General features: G+C 43.5%; 1 protein-coding gene across 3 annotated transcripts in view; it reads left to right on the top strand.

The window, feature by feature from the left end:
• The window catches only part of LOC119442311 (mucin-19), a 64,709-nt gene that overhangs the window by 28,697 nt on the left and 20,869 nt on the right, over positions 1-15,143 (top strand). Inside the window, exons 13-17 of one of the 3 annotated variants that reach the window (XM_049662032.1) lie at positions 210-316; positions 405-658; positions 9,635-9,755; positions 11,160-11,471; positions 12,466-12,655. In XM_049662032.1, the coding sequence (XP_049517989.1) occupies positions 210-316; positions 405-658; positions 9,635-9,755; positions 11,160-11,471; positions 12,466-12,655 (984 nt within the window). Of the gene's footprint in view, positions 1-209; positions 317-404; positions 659-2,631; positions 2,720-9,634; positions 9,756-11,159; positions 11,472-12,465; positions 12,656-15,143 lie in introns of those variants that run through there. The other 2 variants (XM_049662033.1, XM_049662034.1) reach the window with 2 other exon arrangements.

Below are 15,143 nucleotides of genomic sequence, written 5' to 3'. Positions count from 1 at the left end.
GTTAAGTGTGCGCAGTGTAGGCTGTGTGCTACAAAAGCATCATTGGCTGCTTCAAACTATTATTTTCTTTGCTGCAAAACAATGTTATTCTTGCTTCAAAAGCTGCTCCAAAACATAAAGTGTCCGCTAATATGTTTGTAATGTTATGACCATTTTGACTTCTGTGTTGGGCCCATTCAAAACATTGTTTTGAATGAACTCTTCTGCAGAGTCTCAGTGGCTGCACCCTTCATGTCTTGAGCACCTGGCCTGGTTGGCGCTCCAGTGGAGTACTCTGCAGGACAAGCAGCGTGCGGGCACTGAGCAATGCTTCGAGGTGAGCCGGGCTGTGTAGCCAAGCACGTTTCACGCTTCTTCCATACAGGGCGGTGATTACTGAGCCACGTGGCACTTCTTCACTGCAGCTGCAAGTGTTTGAGATGCTTCCATTGAAGCCTCGTTCGTTCACATCTGGGGCCGCCGAAACATTGAGCCAAGTGGACATGCAAGCATTTCTGGAAGCGACATGCTATTGCGCGAGTCAGGCACTGGGGCGCAAAGCGTTTCATCTCAGCCAAGGGCCCCTGGCACTTCCACCTCATGTGGGAGCACGGCTGTGCACGGGTCCTCAGGCCGACTGGTGGACTGCCGCATACCACATGCATGCCAGCAGTGGCAGGTGAGTGTGCAGTCAACGCGGTCAAGGCATGGCCAGGGCTTCCAGGGATTTAGGTGTTAGGAAGGCCTTTTAGTATTCATTGAAGGTACAGACTTCAGAAATGTTAAAAACATTGCCCATCGGCATTAGCAATTTTCAATACTGTTATGCTGCTTTCTGCTAATCATTAGTATTGAGTGTTATTCTAGAGAAAGCACTGGACCAGCACTGATACAGGCAACAGGGTTTGTAGAACAGTGTATGAATTTGCTGCTGTTTATAATTATGCACACACTTGTTGCTAATAAGTAGTGGTGTTTGAATAGGTAAATTTTAAAGTCGAATCAATATGAATACTTGAGACAAACGATCTTCCAATATCAAATTGGATAACAATGATATTCTAATTTCTAAACAAAGTAAAATAGAAAGGTTGTGTAGTGTCCTTTTGAGGGGGGTGGGAAGAGGGAAGAAAAAAAAAAAGTCTTATATACATAATTTGACACAGGTAATGCCTTTCACAACTGGACATTCAGTCAATTGAGTAGCTCATAAATGAGAAACAATCGAAAGGTGATCATATCTTACTCATTCTGATAATGACAATAATGAAAGGAACAACACATCACCAGATGTATATACATAGTGTTGCCGAAGGAACGAAGTGTAATGCTAAATCACTGCACTTTATTTAAATGAATGCATATATTGCGAGATTAGCCAAATAAAACTTGCCTTGCATAAATTTAGTCAATCAACCAGCCCCCTTCTACACAAATGCGCACACACACACTTGCACATGCACACGTGCACTGTGGAAGTGGGTTTATATGAGGCTTACCTCACGAGCGACGGTCAGGAAAGGGCACGACGCTCCTCCTCTCCGCAACGCACAAAGGTGCTACGGGAGGGTTCGTCGACTCTCCGACACCGCGCAGAGAAGGCTCCGGAGTCAGTTCGCCAACAGACACAGGTTTATTCACCAAAGATACAGCACAGTGCGACAGTCAGGGCGCTTACGGGCAAAGGCTCCCGCAAGACCGATCGAGTACACACACCCACTGCGCTAGGGCTAACCAGGTAGCAGTCCGCCAACCGTGATAACGAGGAGTCGTGAGAGCAAAGGTCCTACGTAACCAACTCGTTGCGGGCCTGTGAGTATCTGCCGCGGTGATGCGCTCAGCAGAAGAGAGCTCGGGTGGAGAGGGCTCCCTGGGGCCGCCACTCGGGAGACCAATCAGGGTACATCCCGGTGACGTTTGTTCGCACAGCAACTGAAACCCGGGAGGGAGAAGCACGGTTTGTGCGGGAAATTAGCTCTGGCGCACTAGCCTTGTCCGAGATGTTGCCGTTACGGCAGCGGTTCCCAGAGATCAAGCTAAGCACATCGCGCAAGCTGGGGAGGAGGCGCAGGAAGGCACCTCAATACCCACAGCACACACGCACCTTTTCTAACTTTTGCACTTATAAGTACAGTGTGTTGAACCACCATGGAACTGAACATTGTTGGAAAGAATTTCTCTTTGACAGAAGGGATGGATCTGCAGACAGCGAGAGCTTAACTCACTTCAGCAAAAGAGAATTGGAGCAGTGGCATGGATGGGTAGATCTGCAGTATGAGAGCAAATCTAATGAGGGAGAGCACAGTTTAGGCAGTGCAGCAGCGTGATAGATGAGCCTACATGACAGTGCAGGATTTTTCAAATGCACAGCTGTTCCCTTGAGAGTATGCATTTCTGTAGTTAATCATTCTACACTATTAGCCAATAGAAATGGCTGCATTACACGTTATTAGTTTCCATCACAGTCATAATATTACTAGTTCTTTCAATGAGATTATTATCCTTTGCCTACATTGGGCGTTTTGAGCCTACCTGTCTATCTGTCCATTTATCTAGCATCTTACGCTGACACAGTGGCCCAAGTTGTCTATCAGCTTGGGCCACTAGTTATGTGCTAGTGGTCATGATTGTGATGCTGTCGGGTCGTTCCAGATTCGTCATCTGACCCTCGTCATGCCATCGTCGTCACTCCTTCTATGCCAACCAAGTGGCCAAGTTGACTAATATTTTGGGCTACTAGGTATGTGCATGTGGTCGTGATGTCCTGCTCGTTGCATCGTCATCATTCTGGCTTTGTCATCTGACTCTCGTCATGAAATTGTCATCACACCATCGTTGTCATACAGTTATCATGCATTCGTTCTCTTACCATCGTCATGTTGCCATCGTGGTTGTTCCATCATCGTTACCCCATTTTACCATCCGACTCTCGTCATGCCATCTGCATCACGCCATCGTCACTTTCAGTCGTCAACATACATTTGTCGTCATGCCATCATCGTCATGTGCTCGTTGTTATCCTATCGTCGTCAGGCATTCTTTGCAATACCGTCGTCGTGATGCCTTCATGGTAATTCCTTTGTTGTGATTCCAGCTTCATCATCCGGTTGGTGTCACACCCTCGTTGCCATGCTGTTGTCATTATACCATTGTCATCACTTCAGAAACATAATCCCATTGTCGTCATGCCGCCTTCGTCGTTCCATCAAAATCATTCTACAGTCGAACCCGGATATATTGAACCCACTTATAACGAATTATTTTGTATATCGAACAGCTGTCAAATCCCCTTGAAGATTGCATGCAAAATTAGTGTATGGGGCTGGTGCACGCGTATATAGAACGCCTGTTCACCAGCACATTCTATATATCAAACGTGGCGCCACACCGAAGACCTCAAAGTGCACAAAGTGCACTTTGAGGACTTCTGGTGCCTGGAGGTGGAGAAGAGAGTCAGTTGAGCCGTGTGGGTCGTGTGTGTGTGCAGTCAGTTGAGCTCCGTCGAGCCCCGTCGGATCTGTTCGGCCAGCCCCACCGTCAACATTCCTTCTTTCCGATTTTCATGGCGTCGTCGTGTGCATCGAGTGCCTATTCGTGTGTTCGTGTTCCGCCAGCAATGGCCGCTGTAAGTGTAAAGAAGAGAATCAACTTGGACTTTGCGATGAAGTTGAAAGTGATCCAGCAATTTTTTGCAGGTAAATAAAGTGCTTGCTTTTTCTTTTCCGAGTTGCGTGCAGTAACATAGTGGCCCTCGGACGCACCAGTCGTTAAGCCACCATTTGCCTCAGGGCCTATTATAATATATATCGAATTACTCGTATATAAAACTTTTTCGTGATCCCCTTCAGATTTGATATATCCTGGTTCGACTGTAATGTGATTATGCTGCCGCTGTCATCCCATCGTCGTCATTGCATCACTGTCATGCATTTGTTGTCATTATATCATCACCATTTCAAGAGTCGTTATCTCATTGTTGTCATGCTGTCATTGTCATACCACCTTTGTCGTTCGATCAACGTCATTCCTTATTTGTCACTGCATCTTCATCATGTTGTCATGCTCATGGGCGACCTTGGCAAGTGAGTGCCATAGCTAAGTGGGCTGATACCGGCGACAGTGTATGTTGCATATAGCCGAAGCAACTGAAGTCTCACAATGACCACTACAGATTTGAAATAAACGTGACTTCAGCAATACGGTATGTCGCTACATTGCTTGAATGCTGATCGCATTACCATCGACAGTCATCGTGGTATAGGTTCTGTCATAATTTTGTTAGTTTTCAAATTTCTTTTATTGCTTTTATATTCATGCTAACATTATACTTGTGTAAATATTAGGGGTATTTTAACCATAAAGTTTTCAAATCAAATAAATTCGAATGTTTAATATTCAATTGACTGTTGGAATGTTGGATATTCAATTGACTATCTAATATCTTTTCATTTTTCAACAAATTAACATAAGTTAAGTTTGTGTGCAGCCTGGTAAAAGATTGAGGCTTATTTACATAATTTATACACTCATATAATGCCCTTCGCAACTGGATGTCCTGTCAACAGCTGAGCTTGCAAGTTAGAAACAATTGCTTTCAAATATGGCACACCATGGCAATGACAGTAATATATAAAAAATGGAATGGCATGTCACCAGATACACCTAAAATGTTGTGTTCATTGGAAAGAAGCGATACTGCAGCATTGCACAGTGTTTGAAAGAGATGTAAATCTGGGGATACTGGCTAAATAATCAATTGGTTTCCAAAAATCAAGACAACAATTTATGCATCTCTGTCTCTCTCTCTTAATTTTCATTGACGGATAATTGAAATTATTCGGTTGGTCTTGGCAGAGTCGCATGTATTTGAATAGGGAAAAACTACCCTCAGTATAAAACTCCTAGAACTGCACAACGGTTATATCAAACAAAATTTTTACTCTCATGGACCACTTTTTTAACAAACCTTAGCCAAAGGTCAAGTTATGATGCATTGTTAGGCACTGTAACAATGTCTACTGCGAAAATTGAGCCCCTTAGCTTGGCATGATACATTAGGTCCACAGTGCATGCATTGCTTCTTCACAGAACCTGGGTAAAGTGCAGCACAAGCAGCATTTTAGCATACTGCTGTGGTGGAACAGCTGTGCCAATTGCACCAAATTGTTATAAGATCAGTCCTCTATGTAATCCTGCTCTAAAATGGCATTTTAGTAGAAAATAGCGGCAAGCCTGAGCCAAAGGATGCGCAAGACTGAAGCCGCATTCTGTTCATGCTGCCTCGCTAGTAAAACTGAAAGAAAGTGGCGATTAAGTGAGGCGACTACCAGGCAATGGCTGTTGCGAAGGAACTTGAGATCATATGGCTATCGTATTGTGATCAGCCTCTGTTAAGTTACAGGGGATGGAGATTTGGTGCATTTGGAGACCGTACTATCGTCTGTCTGTTCTGACGGCCGCAACAGTGGTCATGATACGAACTGCCCTGGTCACATGAAAGCATATACAGGGTGTTTCAGCGAACACTTTCAAAAATTCCTAAAGGTTGCCTGTGGCAGATAGCACAATTTTAGTTCATGAGCTGGTCTACTCGAAGAGGCGGTCATTACTTGCAGAAGAAATTGTAATGCATAATTGAATAATTACCTGATGACCCATATTGCAATTCACTAATTGTAGCCGTGGAGTTCGCAAGGCGATCCAGATCCACTTAGAACGAATTCTCGGGATGACACCCGTTTCGAGATATTAATTATCGAACTTTGTGGAGAAATGCATTGGCGTTCCAGTTAGTATCTTAACAAAAAGTCGCTTTATCCATTCAAGCACAAAAAAAAAAAAAAAAACTACGGCACACATGATTGACCAGACACGGGGACCCCTCCCTGAGCTATATGCAAACGCAAACGCATTACATCATTCGGCATGTATATAATAAAGACTGCCATACACCTCGTTCATTGTGAACAAGGGTATTGTGTCCAAAAACACCAAAAACGTTCTGGTTTTTGTTTAGTTTTTCAGTTGGCAAGTGCTCGTTTTCTTCAACCATCTCGCAATTTTTATGCGCTATACACGGCATTTAGGTGGGTTCTTTTTTTCGGTATCCTCGGCAAACTATGAGAGGAACATTTCTTGTATTTCTTTGAAGTATGAAAGAATGTTCTGAGTGAAGGGTAATAAATTTTTATTCTGTGTAGGTTCATTCCAGCCTTTGCAGAAAGTTGCTCATTCAAGCATTCCAGGGTGCCATACTGCCACAAATTGAAATGTTTCCCAGACTCCTAAAACAACTGCACATTTTACGAACTTGAAATTTTGTCAGAATATGGAGAATTTTGAGTGAGACGCGATGCTGAACATTCACGTCCGTGCGTTAAATGGAAATACTGCAGATAATTACTAAACCCTTATTTTTCCATGTGTTTGTTGGGCGTCATATGAGATTCCTAATTTGTTTCTCCGGCGTCCTCGATGAGCTAAACAAGGCATCTTGTTTATATCTAGGGAAAGCTAGGGGCATTGTATGGGTAATGTGTAGGGGATGTTTTAAACGAGTAGGTTAAATGGGGGGCGTCTTTTCTAGTAAATTACGTATGCAAGTGGTCCATAGCGTTTAGTGTGTTTTACGAGCGGTGTAAAACTTAGACTGCTGCGCTGGCATAATTACAAGTGATGTCTAATTTTGCGAACATAAGGTGAACAATACGCCAAGTTTATGTGCAATGGTAAATGCGTGTAAACACAGCTTTAAAACATCGCAAGCAAGCATTTGAAAGTATCACACTGCTGTTATTAGAGCAATAGCTCTCCTACTCCAGGTACAAACCCAGAAAACGCCTGGTTCCGTAAATCTGACCTTCAAGCTCTGCCAAGGTCAAACTGGGACTTGGCCTGCCACTACCGGCGGCTGCTACATATCTTGATAGCGAACTGCGATGTGGAAAAAGTGTGCGGTCATGCGGGCCTCATATTCAAAGCGATCTGCAATGTGTGCACAGTGTGCCTAGCGCTGGTAGCTTCGTATGCACTGTGCTTTCGACACTCAGGTCGCCTTGATGCGAGACCGCAGCCTGAAGGTCAATTCGCTCGCTGCTGCTGCCACGCCGAGCAGCGTCTGTGTGTTGTCTTGTGACGCAATTGTAGATGTGTTAGTTACTGACGGCACCGGGCAGAATCTGTGTCCTTTTTCAAAGCAAGCAAAACCGTGCTATCGCTCGACAAACTTGGTTTAACCGCGTTCAACCACAGAAAATCTTTAGCCAAGTTTCCTGATGTCCCAAGAGAACTGTGGGTTTCATTTAGGTTTGGTGACTAGGACCACGTAAGTGGTGATGTGTAAGTAAAGTTTAAAATACATGGTTAATTCATCCTTTAGCAATAAATTCCTTATGCAAGCGCTCTAAAGCGTTATGAGTGTGTCTAACGAGTGGGGCAGAATTGAGCCCGCTGCCCTGGCACACTATGATAAATGTTCTGGCGAAGTAACATGTGTGTTGATTAATTACTGGATTTTTAAAAAATTGATCCCAACACGAAGAGCTCCAAAACATTACTTGTGGGCATGGTTTCAAACGGAACAGTCATACACGGGCAATGTTTTCAAGTGTGCGTTTTGATTACAAGAAACTGAAACTTTTATTTGCAACTGCTCGAAAGGAACAGTTTCGCTAAAAATGGGGTCGTAATTCTACAAGGTCACACACATCTACTGTCTTTTTTTCTTGTGAATATTGCAAGTAATTTATATGTATTGTATTTTGTTGCGTATGACCTCAACAATACTATTAGGTTAACTAGCAATATGATATATTCGGGTTGTAGACTTCAACACCAAGCACAATTCTTTCTTTAATTATAAAAATTGTTTGTAGCAAATGTGCTTTCTTTATGTGCGCCGTACTGCTGCTACCGGGCGATATCACAAACTTCTGTGAGGCACTCATTGCCTTAGTACCTGCATCATCTTGAAATTTTGTATTTCCAAGAAATAAATGCAAATTAAAATTATAGGTCGAGGTTGGGCCCTCATGGTTCACGATGTGCGATTGATAAATAGGTCATATAAAAATAACCGACAGACGCCTTTTCCAGGCTCTATCACATAATATAATAGTAATTCGCAATATATATATATATATATATATATATATTAAAAAAGTAGTAATTAAAAAAATGTCTCAGTTTCGCCCGAAAGGCGAAGCATCAATTACGATAGCAAATTAGTAAAGAGCTATGAGGAGTATGGATAGTAGTTTTATCGGCTGCATAAACTTCACACATTCGCTTACTACCTGAATTAACAAGCGTGGTGTCAATGCGCATAAGCAAACATGAATAGACTCGATGATCGCAGACAACCACTGTCAAAACGCGGGCGTGGGGAAACGCGGCCGCCGCAGCGAGCGAAGGTTCGTGCGGTCTATCGCTTCAATGGAAACTGAGCGGCGTAAGCACAGGGCATACAAAGGTCAGAGCTGTGTGGAGATCGCTTTCAAGATACGGTGCGCGCGACAACACCGACAGCCTGCACAGGCGCGAACGCATTTGTTAGCAAAGTAAAAGCCCCGCGCCCCCTCCCTCCCTCCCACGCTGCGTTCCCGCTTTGCTCCTTTCGCGTGGGAGATTGCGTCGCAAGTTCCCCTTGCTCCCGGTTACCAGATACGCATCTGGTGCCCAGCACAGCCCGGTTCCAAGATACGCATTTGGTGCCCAGCACAGCGTCGCCCCCCTCCCCCTTTCTCCCTCCCTCCCATACCTTGACGGCCTTTCACGCGATGGAAGTCGCATTTGCTCTCCGCTGTGCGTTCGCTCTCCATGAAGGCGCGCGTTCCCCGCGCGCTTTCACTCACACATACGGCGCGCGGTGACGATTTTATCGCCCTTGGACTCATGCTCCACGTCTCATGCTCCTCCTCCTTATCGCCCTCATACGCTGATCTCCTCTCCCATCGGTGGGCGCACCTCGTTGAGAAGCTTGCTCGCTACTGCCCTTAATTGTCAGCGAGATTTTCCCACGGAAGCCGCATTATAACTGGTATTTCGTCTCACGCGACTGCACTGTAAGCAGTATGCGTATACACGGAGTGCTATGGGAAAATTAACGGGAGTCTGAAAAGAGCATACTATATCCGGCCCTGCACTATAAGCGGTTACGTTATAAGTGGTCTATACTGTATTTGGTACGCCACTCTACAGTGGAATCTCGTTGATACGATCTTCACGGGAACTGGAAAATAAAGCGTATCATCCGAAAATCGTCTCATCCAGCATATTATCCAACCAAATTGTATTATTGGGGAAAAAAAAAATGTGTGATCCTGAAAAACGTTTTACGCAGAATTGTATTAACGAGGTTCCACTGTAATTCAATATCAAGAGCTTGATGTGTTGGCAACTTCCCATTTCTAGTAAAATCATCCATAGTTGCAGAGGAGCCTTAGCATGTGTCAGTTTGCCAAATGGTTCAGGTGGTTCAGGCTTCCATGCTGTCAGTTTTGATTTTGGTTTCATATTTGGCGCACTGTGGCAGACTGTGGTAATGATAATGGCACTCTCAGTGAAGGCCTTCCAAGCTCGCTCTATGGTACCTGTCATGCCTAACTGAATGTACATGGCTGCCAGATTTCTGTTTCAATTACTGTCTTTTGTGCAGGAGCAAGATGGCTGACATCAGGCGCATACTGCAAAGAGGGCTTGAAGTCATTCGGGCAATTGGAAATCATGGCATGGACCTTTCCCTGGTTGTTCACTTGGCCAGGACATTTGCCAACAAGGTGTGTGTTGACATCAGAGGTGGGGAAACGCCCTCATTTTTTGTTTTCTTCCCTCACGCTCATGATGCATGTACCATACTCACCTCACCCTCACGTTGAAAAATGTGACTGCCCTTTTTTCCCCTCGTCCTCAATTATAAAAATGTTATCTGCCCTCCCTCACACTGAAAAGGATATCTTCCTTTCCTTCTCTTACCTTCTGTTTTCTACAATTTCAAATAAACAATTTGCTCAACCTGTAAACTTAGTTTACAACACCAATGTCTAGCGCCATTCCTATTGTCAGAGTGTGCCACACTTTTTTGCTATTAGGTGCTTGACTATAGGTCTGCAAAATACCATATAGACTCGTGTAAGGGCCGCACTCGTTGTAAGGGCCGCATCGCCAACTCCGCAGCCCAAAATTTTGAAAAATTTTCCAATGGAGAAGCAATGGCGTTTGGTGCCCCAGTGCTGCGTGCGTGCATCGGCACTGGGGCACCATTTATTGCGCAATGCGTACTTGTGCGTGCCACTACTAGATGGTGAGAGCCAGGGTGTGCACAAGATCCGTGGTGTGCATAAGTCGCAGGCTGCGCCAGCACCCTTTTGACCAAGGGGTGTGGTCCCTTGTAAGGGCCTCACCTCATCAAAATTGTGAAAATAAAGTGTGGCCCTTGCATGAGTCTATACGGTCTGACGAAAGACTATTTGAAACCAACTAGTCTAGTCGGCTTCGACGTACATCTGCACTAGAGAGACTTCCTACTAGCACACTTCGAAACTTTAGACTTTAAACCCACCATGCATACGATCTGAGTGACTTCTCTGTACTTCAACAATATGAAGCGCTTTTCCCTCATTTAATCTCACATCATCACCGCACCCACCCTTCCCCTCAGCTCACCACGTGAGGGTGAGGAAGGCCTTCGTGAGGGTGGCCATGTCTGGTTCACATTTCCACGACAGCAGCTGTAACTTTACAAATGTTAAAAAAATATGGAAGTGTACTATATTTACAGTTGCAGGTTATGAAATACAATTGCAAAACTTGTGCATCTGTTTGCATGGTTTCAATGATAGCAGGTTATGACAGAAGCCATTTAGGAACTTAGAGGAGCACTGGTGTCTTTGTATGCATACTAACATAAATATGTAGCTGCATCAAATTTTCAAGTTGTGTCACCTAATGTAAGCTTCTCAATATTTGAGTATTGCACCAATTGTTTTTTCTTGTCCCTTTATGTTGCCCTCCTGCCAAGTCCCTTGCCCTTTCTGTGGAAATGTAATGCTTACCTTTCACTGCCATCAGCAGTAAACTTATGATAGAGGAATTATACTAAAGGGACCATATGAATGTTTACATAAATCAGTAGAAAATAAGCTGCATCAATAGAAAATAATTTTATTGTTTGTGCTGTGCAGTCATTGCACAGGTGTGCTGATGGCCTAGAGGAAGAAGCGGAGGCCTTTGAAAATCAAGCAGCACACTACTGGGAGGCTGTGCTCACCATGCTTGCGACATATCGCATCACTAGGAGCCCAGTGACACCATCGGGCCGTCTGTTCTGCGTGCCAGGCGGTCGTGGTGCGACCAGCCTGCAGGAGCTGAGGAACATCAAGCAGGAGGCCAAGATGTTCCTAGCTGTGTGTGCCATGAATGCAGGCTACCTGGACGAGGCCGCTGCGATGTTTTCAGGGCTGACGACTGCTCAGGCTGCATATTACATGGCACTTGTGAGTGGGCAGCAATTTACCAAGTTTTTCTATGCTCATTTGCATTTGTTTAAGCTGTGGAATGAAAAATGTATTCTTTTATCTACTGTAGAACTTATATTAAAGTAAGACATAATATGCACTACTCAGTGTTAAATTTTATTTTCGTTTGCGCTCTTGCTTCTTGCCAAAAAGAAATGAGAAACTATCACAAGGAGCTATGCTGATTCAGTATCTGCTTTAAGAAACCAATACAGAGAACACTTCCAACTTTCGTTGTAGCTTTCCCTCCGTTCTCACAGAAAGTTGTTCGCGAGTATAATTTGCTCAAAGTGTGCTTGATATGAGATGTCAGCATTGTGAACTTTTTATTTTCATGATAATTATGGTAAAGTGGTCTTTGTTGTTCAGGAAATTCAAAGATAGCTTAGATATTTTGTGCCAAAAATTTATTATGCATGAAGTGTTCTGGCCTAAAGGTTAAAAATTTGGCTTGTTGGTGTGTTACAAGAGCACTTGGGAACAGTGCAAAAAGACTGGACAATAGACAAGAATGTGCTCTGAGGCACTACTTGCAAGTGAAGCCTAATTTCTGCAAAGGCTAACATGTACACAAAAAAAAGCACCAATGGAAATCAAAGTGTCTGCACAGCATCAATGCCAAGATGTGATGTCATAGAAATGTCAGATGGAAGGACTGTGCATGTTGCTAGAACAGAAGTTTAAACATTCAGCCATCTCTTTCACCTTTATTCATACACAGATATATTAAGAACCCTTTGAAATGAGCTGTCATTTCAAGCCATACTTGTAAGTTTCCTTTCAATGAGGATGACAGGAAAGGCGTAAACAAAATTTGTGTTGTGAGAAACAGCACGAGTGAGAAAAATGCGTGGACATGAACTAGTTTCTGTCTGCTGTAAGAGTGCAATAAGCAATGTGTGTGCACTCAGTTTACCACCTCAGAGGGCTTCAGCGAGCTAAGCGGGCTTACTCTGATGCCATGGTGATGTAGGTGATGGAAAAGATGGCTCAGCGCAAGGCTCCCCAACGGGATGTGGAGTGTGCCCTGCTGCAGAAGGAACGGGCGGCATTGCAACTTGCCCTTGAGCGTGGCTGTCGGGAATCCGACTGGACCCTGGCCTCCGCAGTGTCTGCTCAATTGGATGACCTTCAGGAGCGCATGAACTTGACCAGTGAGTATCGTTACTTAGCAGTGCTGATAAGATAGAAGCTGGCCTACATCACAGAAGTGGGGGGGGGGGGGGGGGGGGAGGAACAGTGCACATGAATTTGTACAAGCTAGGAAGGCATATGTTTCTTCCTTGTTCTATGAGCCCAACACATGCAGCCATGCAGACATTAGACTCGGTATGTTCCTTTAATGTGTTTCATATGTTTATAAATTTCATTTTATCACATTGTCTTGGTTCCCTGCATGTTTCATCTCATATACAAGGTGATCATGTTTAAATTTTATGGAATTTTTAAAAATTGCCTGTGGTAGATAGCATAATTCTTGTCCTTGAGCTGTATTATTCGAAGAGGCGGCCATTATAGCTTGAGAAATTGAAACACATATTCAACTAATGAACAAAAATTCACAAATTAATTTCTTAAATAATCACTTTAAGGAATATACTATAATTTACTAACTGTAGCCAGTGAGTTAACAAGACTTATCCACTTGAAATGAATTTCCAGAATTGCACCAGTTTTGGATATTATTTCCCAAGGTGTGGGACGAAATACATGGGTGTTCCAGTTACTTTTGTGCAATTCTATGCATAAAAGAGCTTTTAGTTTAACAAGTGGAACAGCAATGCATTTTTACGTTGAGTTTGATGGCACATATCTCCGAACTGATGTCATTCTGGAAATTTACTCCAAGTGGTTACGCCTTGCAAACTCACTGGCTGCAATTTGTTAATTACCATGTGCCTTACAGTAATTAATTAGGAATTTAACTAGTGAACTTTTGTTATTTACATGAATGTGTGTTTCGACTTCTCTGTATAATCCAGCTCAAGGGCCAGAATTATGCCATCTGCAATAGGCAACATTTAACAATTGCATAAAACTTAGCAATTATCACCCCATATACTTTATATAAACCTTTAAGTAGCAAGAGAGTGCTAGGTCTCTTAGCCTTTCTTATCACATTAGTGTGTGCTGATTCCCCCCCCCTAATGCCTGTGTACCAACTAGCCTGGCAACATACTTGCACATATTATGGAAACTTCTGGTTTTTCACTCAAGCTCTGAGATCTTGTGTCTAAGATGTTAGGTAAGTGTTCTTCACAGCAATATAAAGATTTGATGTGTATTCTAAGTTCATTAACCAATACAGAGGGCAAATTCTTCTGCTACTTTTATTTTAATTTCTCTCCATTGAGAAGGCTGCTTGTTACTGAGATGATGGGAGCTGCTCCTTCAGTGTGAAGCTTTATTTCAGATATGTTTGCCAGGCTGCAAGGACTGTATTTGCATGTTTTTCTGTGGTTCTTCTCAATTACTCTTGCCATTATCATGCTATGTTGCTGTGTGTGTACAGGGCAGCCCAAAAACACCAGAATAATTACAGCTCTTGTAGGTACTTTTGAACTTCTTGCAATAGCTGCCTGTTATTGTATAATGTATGGCGATGACTGAATGTAATGGGCAGTTGTCAGTCACAGCATTCAACTTCACAACCATTGATTGTGGTTGTCATTATTATGGCTGCCATGTTATAGTTAGCTTTCTTGTACCAAGTTTGCCCAGGGAACAGCTTGGCTGATTAGCCCGATTGATTTGTCAGTTGATTAGCACTGATTAAAAAATTATGGGTCTTTTTGCCAAAATCACGATCTGATTATGAGGCACGCCGTCGTGGGGGACTCCGCGATAATTTGGACCACCTGGGCTTTAACGTGCACCTTAATCTAAGTACACGGATGTTTTCGCATTTCATCCCCATTGAAGTGGCCGGGATTCTATCCCACGACGTCATGCTTAGCAGCCCAACACCATAGCCACTAAGCAACCACGGCGGGTGATTAGCACTGATGGACTCGTCAGTTGCTGCTTGTGCAATGCTCTGAAAAAATATTTCTTAGGACTAAATATCCTCTATTCCGTTTGCTAATTGTATCTACACTTCTTTTCCCCTAGAAGAATCGGTTGTACTAAATTTTAAATAGAAAAAAGCATTATCACTTCTTGTTCATTCCAGTTGTATAAGTACATTGCAGCATTTCCTTTAACTGAATGGACCATCGTAATACATGATTATTAGCTAACCATAGAGCTGTGTTAGTGTTGACTGGTGCACATTTATTGTGGGCTGGTCTCAGACTCCACACGTCACACCTCTGCATTACATTTGTGCTTCTTAAGCCCTCACATGACTGCTGCTTTATCTATGGTGTGCTGCTGCATCCCAGCACGTGCTTTCTTTGTGTATTTGGGTTGTTGATTGGTTCATGAATTTTTGAAGTCGCAATGCAACACTGGGGCTAATGAAATAAGCCATGGAGCAGGGCTCCGGATTAATTTTAGCCACCTGGGTGCATTAATGAGTGATTTTTCCTCTATTTAAATGCAGCCACTATGGCTGAGATTTGAACCCGTAACCTCGTGCTCAGCTACCACAGCTGGTTTCAGGTTGTTCACTATAGTAAAAACATGTTTTTACAGTGAAAATAACAAAGA

This window comes from Dermacentor silvarum, chromosome 2 (assembly GCF_013339745.2).
Source record: "Dermacentor silvarum isolate Dsil-2018 chromosome 2, BIME_Dsil_1.4, whole genome shotgun sequence".
NCBI classification, from domain to species: domain Eukaryota; kingdom Metazoa; phylum Arthropoda; class Arachnida; order Ixodida; family Ixodidae; genus Dermacentor; species Dermacentor silvarum.
Note: the sequence above shows the minus strand (reverse complement) of the source record. Positions and strands in the feature narration are given on the sequence as shown.